The sequence below is a fragment of the Cupressus sempervirens genome, chromosome 5 (assembly GCF_028749045.1).
Source record: "Cupressus sempervirens isolate cs-2001-9-10 chromosome 5, ASM2874904v1, whole genome shotgun sequence".
Lineage (NCBI taxonomy): Eukaryota > Viridiplantae > Streptophyta > Pinopsida > Cupressales > Cupressaceae > Cupressus > Cupressus sempervirens.
In genome coordinates, this window is record NC_143122.1 from 917420142 (window position 1) to 917435330 (window position 15189).

The window sequence follows — 15189 nt, forward strand, 5'->3', positions numbered from 1 at the left end:
TTTTGTTCTTTGACCTAATTGTTTGAATGAAAATTTCTGCCTTCATCATTGCAATCATGACCTGACCAAGTCTTTAGGAGAGGTTCAATGTCAAAATTATTCAAACTGATATTAAAGAATTTTGTCCTCGTGACTAATTTGTTCTCTTCTGTAGAAACATGTGTACAGATTCATTATTTTTTCACAACAAAATCCTTCATTGCAATCTTTTATTATGATTGCAAAGAATGTCATTTTAAAATTCAGATTTTTATGATGTATATGGTTTCTGGTGATGAACACTATGGTGAATCCATTCAAGTGATAGGGGGCTTGATGTACCACATAAATAATAAAATAAGTTGCATTGTAATTAAAAGGTTACTTCTCGATAGGCTGATGTCTGGAAGTTACTGGCGGTGTTGTCAAACACTATTTGCTATTCATTTTGACTCAAATTACTAACATAGTTGGGACCTGCATGTATGAACTGTTGTATCTGATGCATATCCCTCTGAAACAAGGAATGGATTGACATGTTTTGGAGACATTGTTGTGATTAACTAGTATAGTTTGTTATTTTATTATTTCTTTTACCTTCTATTACTTATTCAAGTAAACAAAAGCTTCCATGCTCCTTGTAATCACATTACTTGATTGCCTTTGAGTTATCACTAGAGTGAGATTGGAAGTAATAAATAGAGGAAGAGAGTAGGAATTTATTGTCTTTTAATTGGGTTTTTGTTCTTTGGCCTCAATTGTTTTAATGACAAGGTTACCTTCATCCTTGCAGACATGACCTAAACAATTTTTTTAAGGGAGTTTCAAGATCAAAATTATTCACATTGATATTCAATAAACTTTGTCCTCATCATTGATTTCTTCCACTTGGCGGAAGAATCTGTATAGATTCATTAAATTTTGGTATCAAAATTTTAATGGCCCTTACTAGGGTCAGTTTTCAGCAGAGGTTGACTTACAATGAAGGGATCCCGTAGGTCAGCAGATTAGATTGGCCATAACAGTCAGTTTGAGGCAGTCTCCAATTTTCTAGGAGACTGGGATATAGTTCTGGAGGCATTCTAAATCATTTCAGATGATTTGACACAACTTCCCAATTTTTAGGAAGGGGTCCATCCATTGTCTGATTGCAGTGCTCAGTTTTCAGTTTAGAGTCCAGGTAGAAATTTCTGGAATAAAGTGGAATATTTATGTTATTACTTTATTGTTTTAAATAAATTAATAAAATAAACATCTAATAAAGTTACTTTACTTTATACTATTTTAATAAAGTAATTAATAAGTAGACCAACATGGCACATGATGCCTAGGGAGGCTTAAGTTGTCTTGAAAATCCTAAAAGGACTGATTAGGGGTTGAAGTGAAGGAAGGAATGTTCGGAGCTTTTGTTTTAGCATTCGATCATTTACTTTTACAGTAGGAAATTGGAATTGAGAACAGATGGTAGATTTTCTATGGCAGATTCGGACATATGGGAATGTAAACTCCCTGAACATTGAAAGTTTGGAAGGAAACCCAAGTTTTCTTGGTGGGTGGCTTCGTTCGAAATTCATCCTTGAGCAGATTGCTAATGGAATCAGTGTTTCAGATTTATTGGAAAGCAGACTGCAGATCTGGGTTTTTTTACACATTTATTCATCCCCATCAGCATACCCAGTGTGTTGTATATCTGGTTTATTGATTGCAGTATTTAGTTAGCTGGGCGATGGGTTTAAGAAGCTATTCCAGGGAAATTTTTAGAGTTTCAGTCAAATTTCATTAAATCATTGCTTTTAGATACCTTTCATCTGTACTTGCATTTTCAGTTCATACTTCCATTAAATATAGCTTGCACTGAAATTTATATGTCCAATTGGTGATAATGATCCCTGGCCAATTAATTGGAAGTTCTATAATAGAATAAAATCTAATTATAAACCCTAAAAATTATCTTCAATAGGTGAAGGGAGTTGAAGCTAGTTTTTTAACATTTTTCATGTAGTATTTAAATTGCAAGCAAGCTAGCTTTGTGCACAATAAAAAAGTAATAAGCATTTGAGGTCTTCGAAAGCAAGAATCTGAATAAATTAATGCCTTTGATGAAGAAGAAGAAGAAGAAGAAGATTTAGATAATCTATTATACAATTGAAAATTGGTATAAAGTTCCAATTGCTGAAAGTCAAAACAATGATAGTTGAACTGAATATTATTATTTTTAAATTTTTGACATTGCTATGATGCTATGATTACATGTTTATGGTCATTTTTTAATGATTCTATTTCACCTTCTAATCTTAATCACAGTTCTAGGATATATGTATGTATATTACATGCTTTTGAACTAACAAAACCAAAATCATTTCAAAATTTTGCCCTACTGGTGAACTGATTCTTCCAACCTTAACTGGAACCATAACAGGCTACTTAGCATTAAAGGAAAGGCTGCTTCCAGATCATTGTAAGGATTCTGGTCTCAATTCAATATTTCACCAGTCAATTATAAGTGGTGAAGGTGTCTTGTTACAATTTTCGCTTGTCATATTAACTTTTAAAAGTTACAACTTCACAAGAGCAAAATTTCAATCTCTTGTACAGTGAATCAGGTCATTTTATTATTAAGAGATTAGCTGTTTTTTTTGAAGAAAAGGTGAAAGGTCCCCACATAATAACCCATTTGCATGATGATGACTGATTGGCTACTTGTGACTTGTCTAAATGGCTGAACTACTGTTACTGTCTTGTCAAATTCTGATTTTCAATTTTAGTGCATCCAAGTTTTAAGTGCATGGGATCAATAGTAAAAGGTACACCAAGCTCCATCTGATTTTGTTGATGGATGTATATGCCCAAAACAATCTATATCCAATTCTGATCCTAAATATGCTTTGCGAGATGATTAAATCACTGATATCTGCTCATTAATGAATTCTGAATGCTTGATACCAAATTGCTACTGTTAAAAATAAATGATTGAATGCCCAAATCAAGCCTCCTAATGTTACTTCATTGATTTCAGACCATGGTAATCCCATTTAGGGTTTCCAGCTTATTTATATAAACTTTTTTCCTCTCATCAAGTTTGATCCGCTTATGAGTCATTTATAATAAATTGTTTTTAAAGAAACTTAAATTAAGCCTCGCTAGGCATTGTGTCACACAGTAGTCGAGTTATTGCTTATTAAAATAATATAAAGTAACTATACTAGATGTTAATTTTTATTAGTTTATTTAGAACATTCAGGTCATACCTTCAATATTCCATTTTAATCCTGAAATCATCACCTGCACTTCAAACTAAAAACTGAGTGCTTCCACTAGTCCAAGAATGGTGTCTAAATATAGCAAGGCCACTATTAGTTACCTCCTAAAAAATAAGATCCCTTTGTCTCAAACCATCCAGAATGACTCAGAATGCCTCCTGGACCAACTCCTTCTCTTCTAGATAAAGGGATTCTCTTAAGAAATAAGAGGCTGACTCAACCTGTCTGGAACAGTCCGTAAAGCTCCCTGCTAAAATCCACAGCCCTTGGTTGGTTCCCCTAATCACTCTTCTGATCTGTAGGAACCCCAAATTATAGGCCAACCTCTTCTGTAGTCTGAACCACCCATGGAAGGGACCTCACAAAATGAGACAGAAAACAACTTGGAAAAGTAGGATGTTTGTCAATTCTATTTGACCAGGTCTGATTACTTTGTTTTCACTTGTTTGTGTTTGTGTTTTAACAAATAGAAATAAGAATAGGAATGTATTTTCCATGGCACTAGTAGTTTATTTATTTCTTTTTTGCTCTTATATTTGAACATTATTTACTTATGTTTTCTGTGTCATTTAGGAACAACAACAAGAAAGGAGTTGCATTCTACCAACAGAGCAAATCCATTGTTAGGTAGCTGGGGTGAAGAAAATAATGTGGTAACTTTGCAAGTCTACAAGATTGTTTTTTCACCAGACTATTGTACTGAGAAAATATATGCAAACTTTGCACTTCTGATCGAAGCGGTCCTAGATGATGATGTCGCAAGTGCAGAGATGGATCTGCATATATCTTCAGGTAGAGTTGTCAAATCAAAATTAGTACAAAGCGGAGAGGTGAAATTGGACCAAAGTCAGGTAATGAGAAGATACCACTTTAGTTTCAATTTTTCAATGTCTAATACATATCTGTGATATTTTTTGTAACTAATAAAATCTTTTTACTTGTCGTATATGGCTCGATTTTGCTTGTCATATTCCATGACAGCTGAAGGATGCAAAAACTTTCCACGAAATCGTGTTTAATGGAGTGTTTGGTAAGGTTATGCGTGGGAATAAAGGTTCAGGAGCACCGAATATCTTGAAGGAACATACTTTAAAGATTATTGAAATGAGAAATCTATGGTCCCGTTCTGAAATGTACCTCCTCCTTCCGATTGAATCAGATAAGAGTGATGTTGATGAAAATGTGGCAAACATCGACTGGAAATGCATCAAAAATTGTTGTGCTTCAAGAGAAACATTATTTAAATTACTATGTACTCTCTGTGAAAAGGATGATAGTGTTAGGGAAGTTCTAGAGGAAATTTTGATGGATGGGGCATCTCTTTTGCATTGTGCAGTACGAAAAAAGGAAGTTATTAGTTTGGCAAATGGCCCTTATGAAGCTTCAGAGCTGATAGATAAAGTGGTTATTACTGTTCATAATGGAAAAATCTACTCTATTGTAGATGTTCTTCATGACAAAACTGCCACAAGTCCTTTCCCTGGGTGTGGGGATCATAAAAGAAATAACTACAGTAGCTACTATGATTATTTTGATAAGAAGTAAGTACTTCTAGTATATTGGTTACTTGGCACCATTTTAGCAAAGTTTATATCAAATGCTCTAAATATGGTTACTGTGTGATGAATTTGTAGGCACAGAAAGAAATTGAAACATTTGAATCAACCGCTTTTACGGGTGAAGCAGACTCATCGACCTCACAATCTTCTTATCCATCATTTGGAAAAGTCAAAAGGTTGGAGAATTACTTGCTATGAAAACTCTATTTGTCGTTTGCTTTCTTTCTTTCTTTCTTCGGATACAGACTGTTAAATAAATCACTGTGATTGGATTGGATGGTAGCCAGCTGAAATATGTTGGGCAGACCTTGCATATGCAGGTTAACAATTTTAACAACACAATTACATTTAATTGCCCCTTTCTATTAAATTAATTAATCTATATTTTTGAGTTTGTGTTAAAGGTTTGCAGCATGCTGCTGTCCGGTTTCTGATGCATTATTTTATGTGGTTGAAGGTCTCAATTTTTATCAGATTGTGTGAATGATGTGCTTATTCAGTTGTCAGACTTGAATTGTATACTTTACATCTGAAATCTCAAAGCTATTGGGGGAAATATGAATGGATGGAAGTAAAGGATAGTCTGCTTCTAAATACTCAGTATCTTTATTAAAATTAGATAGTGATAAACAGGGATAATCTGTAAAACTCCGTCTGGTTACTGCTCTTTAATACACCTATTTTCCATGCAAATGTATTGTTTGACATTTTCTCAAGATTCAGCAAGCAACACTAATATCAAATATTGATAAAAAATAAACAAGTCGGGGCTGTGAACATCTATTCATTAAATTTCAATCTTGTTATGGATTGAATTACAATACCAATTAAAACGAGCAATATCATCTTATCATTCATTGTAATAAAACATTGTTCAGATCACAATTTATTTAAAAGAGAACTTTGAACCTGATGATATAAGGCCAATCCTTTGCACTGCCTTATTAAACAACAAAATCATCAAACATACAGCTGGAAAGAGAACACAGATCCCAAGTGAATGCCCTAGCCGCCTCATACCAATTCGAGCCAAGGGAATTAACGTACAGGTCTGCAACTAATCACTTACTCCCAAATGCTGATTGCAGACAATTTAAGAACAATGTCAGGGCTCTTAATTAAATTGCAGATCAAGAGTCGCAGGTGTATAATCAGAGCGCCGGGTCTGCACTTTGTAATCCCTCTATCTCAAATGCTGCTCCCAGCTAGTCGTCTCAACCTCAGATTAATGCTGCTCCCTTCCTTATATGGACTCTTGGGCATTAGAGAGCCCAACCACTGTCCCAGGGGAAAACAACAGCCTCAAAAATTCCCACTTCACTCTCTGACATTGATTGCAGTAATTGGATGTGGAAATGCAATCAATTCTTTAAGTAAGCCAGTCTCCTTAGCTACAGTAGCCATAGTAGGACATATTGACAATTGTTCACCATAGCACAATTGTCTATGCTAGACTCAAAAATTCCCAGAATTATAAATCCAATCTCCCAAACACAGATAATCATAGATTGGAGATTTAACCAATGAAATCACTATACATCAGCAGTGATTCTAGACAATATTCAAAAACTTAGAAACCCTTATACTTCAGCAAGGGCTCATCAGAATTCAGAAAAAAGTTACAAAAGGCACAAAAAACAAATATATATTCAAGCGTGTTTTTCCTGATGAAATGAGCTCTCATTTATAACTTTCGTTGGCTCGAAGTTTCCTAAAAAACTACACTTTAGAAATTGTGGAAGTTCCCAAAAGAACTCAACACTAGAAACTTTCCAACACACTTTTTAGAAATATCACTTAATGTCATTATTATAATAATATAAACATTATTATAATAATGCAACTTAATAATAAATAAGAGTTTATGCAATTATTAACTTAATTTATCGCAGGTGATGACCAACTGCTGAAGCAACTTGTAACGCTCCGCCAAGGGATCCAAAAGAATTAACCTAAAGTTTTATTAAGTTTGCAATATTTTTTTTTTTTTTCAAGAACAATATACAGAAGGAAACATAATAGATTACATTCCTTCAGGATCCCAAGACATTGAATTACATTTAAGTTTAATTAATACTAAGTCTAATAAATACCACATCCATATGAAAAAATAATTGTAAGTTCAAGTCCATTTAGATAATATACATTTGTTCTGAATGCCACTCGACAATAAAATTCGCAATGCTCAATCATCCATTGTACATGTTACAGGGTATGAAAGGCTGAATGGCATCAACGGACGGATCTCAATGGTAAGAGTAAAAAGCACTACCACTCAACTACGTGGTAACCCAAAAAGGCCCACTCCCACTGCGCTAAGGGGATAGTCTCAAGTCCCAAACATGATATCAATCCAAAAATAAAAAGTAATCTCTATGTCAAGGAAACCCTAAAAGTAGTCTAACTCAAAGGTTCCAAGATAAATTGACATCTAGAGCCAGAGGCAAACATAGACATGTAGGAAACCTACTATGCAAGTGGGCAAGTGTCATCGCATGAATCAATGCTAGAGTTACCCTGGCAGTCTAACTTGACCTTGGCCCCCCAGTGACTCTATACGGCACTAGTATCCTCTCGCACTGACAAGGCATACTAATGATGCATGGTCACAACCAAGCATTCTCTCTACTCCTATCCTAGTCTGTACTAATACTCGAGGCATGGGCGAGAACATACAAAGGCAATTATTAGGTTCATTTTTACTCTCATTTAGTGTACTATTTTCACTTATTAAACAACTTACAATGCGTTACCTTGGCAGCCACTTAGGGTCTCGGCCTCCATTGCAACCCACTTCTCGACATTACATATAGATAATCTAGCTTAAGCTCATAAAAGAACAAATCAAATAACTATAGTATATCCTTCAGTCCTATACAAGTCACTGCAAATCATCAAAAGATAAATCACAATAACCCATCAACTCTTTACAAGCAATTGAAAAACATCCAAAAAATTTTGATCGAAGACTCAAAAAGTTTAAGTCAAATATGTCATAACATCCCTCTTGTTATCCCACAAGGACACTGAAAGCAATAACCAACAACATAATCAAATTCATCATATAGCATACCAACACATTACCATGGTTGAGTTTAAAAGATCAAGATCAAATCAACATAACATCACAAACACAAAACTTCAAAGCCTCTGGTAGATGTCCTAAAACTGGTCAACACTCTAGTCAACCCAAACCCAAAACATAGACAACATACAAATAACAGTTGTTTCATAGTTTGGTTTGATTTGAAAACATATAGTTTAGTTAATAGTAAGGTTTCAATTTTCATTCAATGTAGGTTTTCGAACATATAAATTCATATTTTAACCGTTACTATTTAGGCCATTCTTGTATTTGAGTAAAAATCACAACTACCCCTATTTGATTTCAAGTTAATTATTCAAAAATAATTTTAAGGGTAATTATTTATTTAAATTATTAAAATAATAATTATTGATTTTTAAATAAAATAAATACAACTTTATTAAAACCAATATTAATAATAATAATAAAATAAATTTATAAATTAATTTAAACAATACTCATTATTAATTAACTTTAATTAAACTAATTTTAATTATATTAATTAATAATTATGAAATTAAACAACAAAACTAATATCTTATTAACTAATAATAATTAACAAATTTATTAAAAAATTCATTACTTAAAATTAACTAAATTTAAATGTATTTTTTCAAATTTATTAATATAAATTAATAATTAATAAATTAATGTATTAATAAAAATTATTAATTAAAATAATAATAAAAAAGTTTATAAAATTTAATATATACAAAACTTTTATTTCTAAAAGGCTCGCCGACCTTTTGAAGGTATGGCCACTCTGTTGTCGCATGGTGCCTGCAGCCTAAGTCACAAGGTTCGAGTTCGAGTTCGACAATTATGAAGTTCGGATGAAATTCGACAAGTCAAAAAAATGGAAAAAAAATTCGACATTAAATTCGCCTTATGTAATTTAAAAAAAAAGAAGAATATACTATTTAGTATTATATGTTTACCAATTCATGTTATTTATTACTATATTTATTATCTCTTATTTTAAAACATTTAAACTTTAAAAATAAAATAATACCACTAAATTATAGGCTTTGAAACTTAATAAATAAAATCACGAAACAATAGGTTTTAAAACATAGAATAAAAATATAATAAAATTTCAATTTTTTCTTTACTAATAAACAAAACTAAAATTCAAATATAATAGATTTTCTATTTTTGTTTACTAAGAAATATGTAAATTAAAAAATAATAGCCAAAAAATATAATAAATAAATAGATTTGTTTTGCAATTTACAAACTAAAATAAATAATAAATAGTTAAGTACACATTAAAAATCATAATAATATTTATTTTTCACAAAAATAAGTATAACATTTTAATATAATATTTGAAGTTTTGAAGTTGTAATATTTTAATACATAATAAATTTATAAAAGTTAACAATTTTGAAATTTACAAAATTAAAAAATATATAAAATTTATATCATAACAAAATAAATTATAATAGTTTAATATTAACAAAGAATTAAATTATTAATATTTTAGTTATAAATTTAATTTAATACTAGTAGCCTAAAATAATAAATAAAATTCATAACCCATCAACCGAGTAGGACCTTTTAAATTGTATTAAATTTTAATATTGTAAATATCATAACAAATTATAATAAAATTAAAATAAACTATAATCCAATTAAAACATAAAAAGAACTCAAACCTAAAACATAATAAAAATTGTATATTATTGAGAGCCTATCCTGTGGCCGCCGGCGAAAGATAATAGGGAGTTGCAGGGATGAGAGTTTTGTAGATGAGAATGACGGATGAAAGAGTTGCACACAAAAATGATTGCAGAGTTGTAGATAGTCTGAGCCAACTAGCATTGTAGAGTTTCACAAAGCCAATCACAGAAAACACATTGCCGTAGCCGCCGTTGATGAACATAAACAATTGGTGTATTTTCATATGGAGATGTTTTAAAAAAGGTCGAAAACCCTAAAATGCAGAGGCATAAAATATCATTTGTGCAAAAATATCAAATTTAAAGTTACTATACGAATTTTAGACGAATATCAACGATTTAAAAATTTTTTTTTTGGGGTTCGCCAAATTTCGTATCTTCAGCCGAAAATTCGGCGAACCTTGTGCCTTAGCCTACGGCTGTAGTAGAACATGGTACTGTTGCTGTCGCAGTACCTTGCGATCAGCAGTTGTACCGCCGCCTCAAAAGCGGTGAGGGATGAGGTGTGTAAAACCCGCCGCTCTCTATTTATATATATGTATCTTTTATTTTTATTTTTTATAAATTTTTTTTGTATAAAAATTCGTTTTAATAAAAATAGTTCCCCCTTTCGTTTAAAAATATATTACTTTATTTTATAAAAAGTTCCAGCATTATATTGATAGGGAAATTACGACCGGTCGAATTTTCAATTTAAAATACCCTTGTCAATTCAAAACCCTTCTCGGTTTAAATTCTATTGAACGAGAATTCTACAATATTTTAATCTTTAAATATTCGAAAGAAAATTTGATACGAAAGAACAAAAGATTCAGAATGAAAGATTGAAAGATTCATACAATGTAGTTTGGGAAACAAATTTCAAAAATGATAATGAAGACAAGAATAATAAATAACATAATTAATTGGGTGAATCAAAACACAAGAATCTACTTGGTTCTGATGCTAAAATCGCAAACACCCAAAAGATTTGTGAGAGAAATTTCTTCTCTCAAAAGCTTCTCTCTTAATATTCCTTCAAAATTTGCGGTCCTTCGAAAATGAACCCTCTATTGTTGATAAGGAGTTCTCTCCTAAATTCGGGACACTAATTGTGTGATCATCGGAGAGGACTCTTTGCTCACAACTTTTTAACTCTTTGTTATCTTTTTTTAATGTTTTAATGCATGTTTGTTGCAATGTAAAATATCTTTATTTAAATTCACTTGACTTCCCTTTTTAATTAATTTATTAAATTTTAATTTCATGTGTACTTTATGCAATCTTAAAACTTTTTAATAAATTAATATCTTTTCCATTCTTTAATTTATTTTCGAAGCGTTTATTAACTTAAGTAATAATAATATTTAGCATTTATTTAAAAATGATCTCCTAAATATATTATTATTAAATTAAATAATAATTATTATGCTCTAAAACTAAATTTATAATTTTATCTTCAAATTAAATTCTTTTTATTTAATTAATTTTCCAATTAATTAAATATAATGAAATATTAAAAATATCATAATAATTTTCTATTAAATTAAATCATTAATTTAATCTTTTAATTAGACTTAATTAATATAAAATCACCAAAGACCTATAGGACGAAATACGAAAATCCATCACAGAAAACCACATACAAGATCAAACTAAAGTGTTATAATCATGAATTTATGTCATACAATGCATTCAGAAGGTAATCAACTCAGATACTTGTCCTAATTTTCTTGGACAAATGGGTTTAAAGGTTACGATTTGGACTCAAGAATTTATCTGCCCTCTTTTATCATTGAGATAATGCGATAGGGTACACTCATTCTGGCAATTTAGAGAAGTTGATACCCGGTACCTGCAATATGTATAAAATCCACGCATGTACAAACACATATATACTAAGCTAAACTAGCAATGGCAAGAAGTGGTGCATTGTATAGATCCTGACTAGCAGGTGACCACGACTCCCTTCCTTAACCACATCAGAAATGTCATACATAAAGAAAATATACACGCATACCATACACATGCAGTGTAGGATAAGTATTCATAAGAAAACACATGTGATAATCCATCTAACTAATCATCATCAATAATTGAAATCACTGTAATAATCATCATGCATACATGAAGTATAGAGTACCAAGTAGTCTCATCATAAAATCAACTGAATATGAAACAATATCTGATAATCTCAAAAAGAATGCTACTAATCATCAAGCATAGTACATGCCTAAAAGAGTTCGGCAATAATAACAAAATGTAAACTAGGGGCAGACAATACACCACCCACTGCATTGCCAAAATTAGCAATTGTCGAAAATAGACTTACTAAATATAATAAATCTACAGTTGGGACCCCCAAAATACCCTGTCAGCCCATGAGCATCGCTATGATGAGCTAACTCCATCAACTGCGTAGGTTTGCTAAAAATGGGACATTACATAATCAAGGCAATAAAACATTCTTAAAGAGTGAAGTTAAAGGACACAAGAAATAGGTTGCTTTTAGAATTCTAGAACCGAATGTACTAGAAGCAATGGGAACCACAGTAGGAGAATTAGGATAAGCGAAAGGAACACTACTATATGAAGATTGTAATGTGAGAAATGAAACATGTAGAACACTCATAGGCAAAGAAAGAAGAGAGAGACTAAGAGGATTAGATAGTTGAACAAAAGTAGTCACAATAGAAGCTACATAAGTAGAAATTCTAGAGATAGGTACATAAAAGGAAAGAAAGGTGCAAGGAGATTGATGATCTCGCATTAAATAGGTGGTAAACCTTCATTCAATAGAAGTGCTTCTAATTTAAGGTAGTACACAAACTGACTACCAAGATGAGGAGCTCCAAGTAGTATGATTACATGTAGTCTGGTCTTTGTTGACATTCCATTGAGTATCAAGATTTTGAGCACATATTCGAGTTGAAAGAAGGGGCCAAGCCTGCTATCACCACTCCCTCCTACCATCCTAAAAAGTTAAAGGATAAGATTGAGAAGACAATTCAAGAACTCCATGACAAAGGATAGATTGGGCCCAAGTCTAGTTCCTCTACATTTTCTATAGTGCTAGTAAAGAAGAATGAATCCCTCGAGCTGTGCATGTATTATTGTTACTCGAAAAAAAATACCTTAAATATTAGATGCCCCATCCCTAGTATTGATGACCAGTTGAACGAATTGTGTGACATAGTCTATTTCTTTAAAATAGATCTCTGCTCCAACTTCATGATTTGCATGAGGGAACAAGATAAATTTTTTTTTCCTGTTGTCGTTACAAGTACTGTGTTCTTCTTCATGCCATTTGGGTAGATCAATGCTCTATCCACCTTCTAGTAAACTATGCAAGTTTCTGTTGGTGTTCTTTCATGACATTCTCATATGCAACAAAATTGCGGAGAAGCATCTAAGACATTTGGATAAAGTATTGGGGATTAGAGTTACCATCATTGTTTTCGATGAGGTCCAAATGCCAGTCTTAGATGATTTATATATTGTACATTGGTCACATCTTCAGTGCTAGACTACTATAGGTTCGCCAAAAGAAGATTCAAGTGATTCTAAAGATGCTACGACTGGAGACTCTTTTGGAGTTGCCTAGATTCTTTAGATTGTGAAATTATTACAAAAGTTTATTAAAGGGACTTTCACAACTCAGTGCGCCATTGACAAATATGACGAAGAAGGGATCTTTCCATTGGGACGAGTGGGTGCAACACACCTTCGATAAGTTGAAGGAAGTCATGAGTACCTGCTCAATTTTGGCATTGCCACACATCACTTGCTCCTTCATCCTTGAGTATGGCGCATTGGGAGAAGGCATTGGAGCAGTGTTAATGCAAGATCCTCACCCCATCTCATTCAAGAGTTTGAAACTCTTGGGAGCCGAGTGACTATGCTTCATTAATGACAAGGAAATGCTTGCTGTCATGCACATATTGATTGGCAGTACTATGTTGGAGCAATTTTTTTTATTGTTGACAAACCACAATAGTTTCAATTATTTTTGGGCAGAAAGATCTAAATGAGTGGGAAAAGAAACGGGTGAGCAAAATCGAAGCATATGATTTTGATCTTGAGAATGTGAAAGGCATGAATAATACGGTAGTCGATGCCCTGTCAAGAAGACCTGCCATTTGTTCTCTATTACAAATATCAACCAATTTGAAGATACATTTGTTGATTAAGTACTCTAAGAATACATTTGCGTTCGAGATGATGAATGACCAGGTGCCAAATGACAAGTATAAGGTGGTTGATGAAATTACTTACTACAAGGGCAATTCTTGGGTCAGGGGGTTTGTGAACTAATTTAATAGTAATTATGGACCCAAAACTTAATAAAATTCTCTTTGTTAGTAAACAAATATGGCTTTTTAAAAGAAATATAAAAGTGACCCAAAATGCCTAAAATAATAACTCATGTTGTCATGTCCCCTTCCTAGCGCTAGTATTTAGGCGCCAGGTTCATCTATCTCTACATCTGGACAGATTAACGACATTATCTAACAGGATGCCTATCGGTCATAATGGAGGTTTAATTTTATATATTTCAGAACTTTATTAAAGTGTGCAGGATAAAGTCACTTTATGTTATAAAGTTATTTACTTTATAAAATGGCTTTAGTGATTACAGGACGAAAATGGTGCTTTTATCCCACATTCCTTGCTCTTTGTGCTTTTCCCTCACTTCGAGGTTATAAAAGAAGAGTTTGTATTGGGATTTGAGCACACAAGAAGTTTATGGAATATATTCTGGTTGCAAAATGTGACTGGTTCAAAACTCCGAGGATGAAACCCCTCGAGTTTTGTAGCAAAGGAAGATTGGATGATACCCCAGTCTTGACCTTGGCAGTGATACATCTTTCAGGTAGAATCGGCAAGTTTAAGGGAAATCTCAACAAACGTTGGAGGTATGTGAAGTGGTTTTATACATTGTATGAACTGAATCTCAACACCATTTTGGATTATTCAAATTTTATTGGAGGGTAGAACAATTAAAAAATAGAAGTGGTCAAGTTTCTCAGTTCCACCAGTGCAGTCGGGAGTTGCTATATATATGTGGAAGCTCGGAATTTCAGAACATGCTATGATATGAAATACTGAGCTTACAGACAATCATTCTCGACATATATAGTACTGATAGAGAGAGACCCCATCTGACCGACATGTAACTCCAGTGAAGCCACAGGTTGGAACAAGGAGCACAGATGGTAGCTACGGGATTGGCAGGACGTAACGCATCATTCTGGGCAAGGATATCAGTAGCTCACCGTTCGTGGAGAGACCTCATGCCTAGGGGTGACGATTATCAAGACAATGTCTGCACCTTAGAGGCCGTTGCTTCCTCATTGACAGTGTAGGCAGACGGCAGGGACAATACTGTTAGCAGGGAGAGTGATTGACCTTACTCTCAGTGTGCTCGGGTTTAGTACAACATCCAATACGGGTCTGTCATTCTGATCAAAGCATTCTGATAATTCATAGATAATCTTGGTTGTAATTTTTGCTTTGATTTAATGTTATATTAGTTGGAAGCAATGAACATTCAGTCAGTTGGTGCCATTGTGTTGATTTTGGAATGTATTGTTTTTGATGTATCCATTTCCAGTATAGAAATTTCTAATGCATTAACTCAGTTA

The 15189-nt window shown here is 32.8% G+C and overlaps 1 protein-coding gene across 5 annotated transcripts in view; it reads left to right on the top strand.

Annotated features, from left to right (window-relative positions):
* The window catches only part of LOC149558895 (endoribonuclease Dicer homolog 3b-like), a 141851-nt gene that overhangs the window by 66142 nt on the left and 60520 nt on the right, over positions 1-15189 (top strand). For all 5 annotated transcript variants that reach the window (XM_089832918.1, XM_089832917.1, XM_089832919.1 and 2 more), the window contains exons 16-18: positions 3813-4090; positions 4221-4780; positions 4874-4974. In XM_089832918.1, the coding sequence (XP_089689044.1) occupies positions 3813-4090; positions 4221-4780; positions 4874-4974 (939 nt within the window). The remainder of the gene's footprint in view (positions 1-3812; positions 4091-4220; positions 4781-4873; positions 4975-15189) is intronic.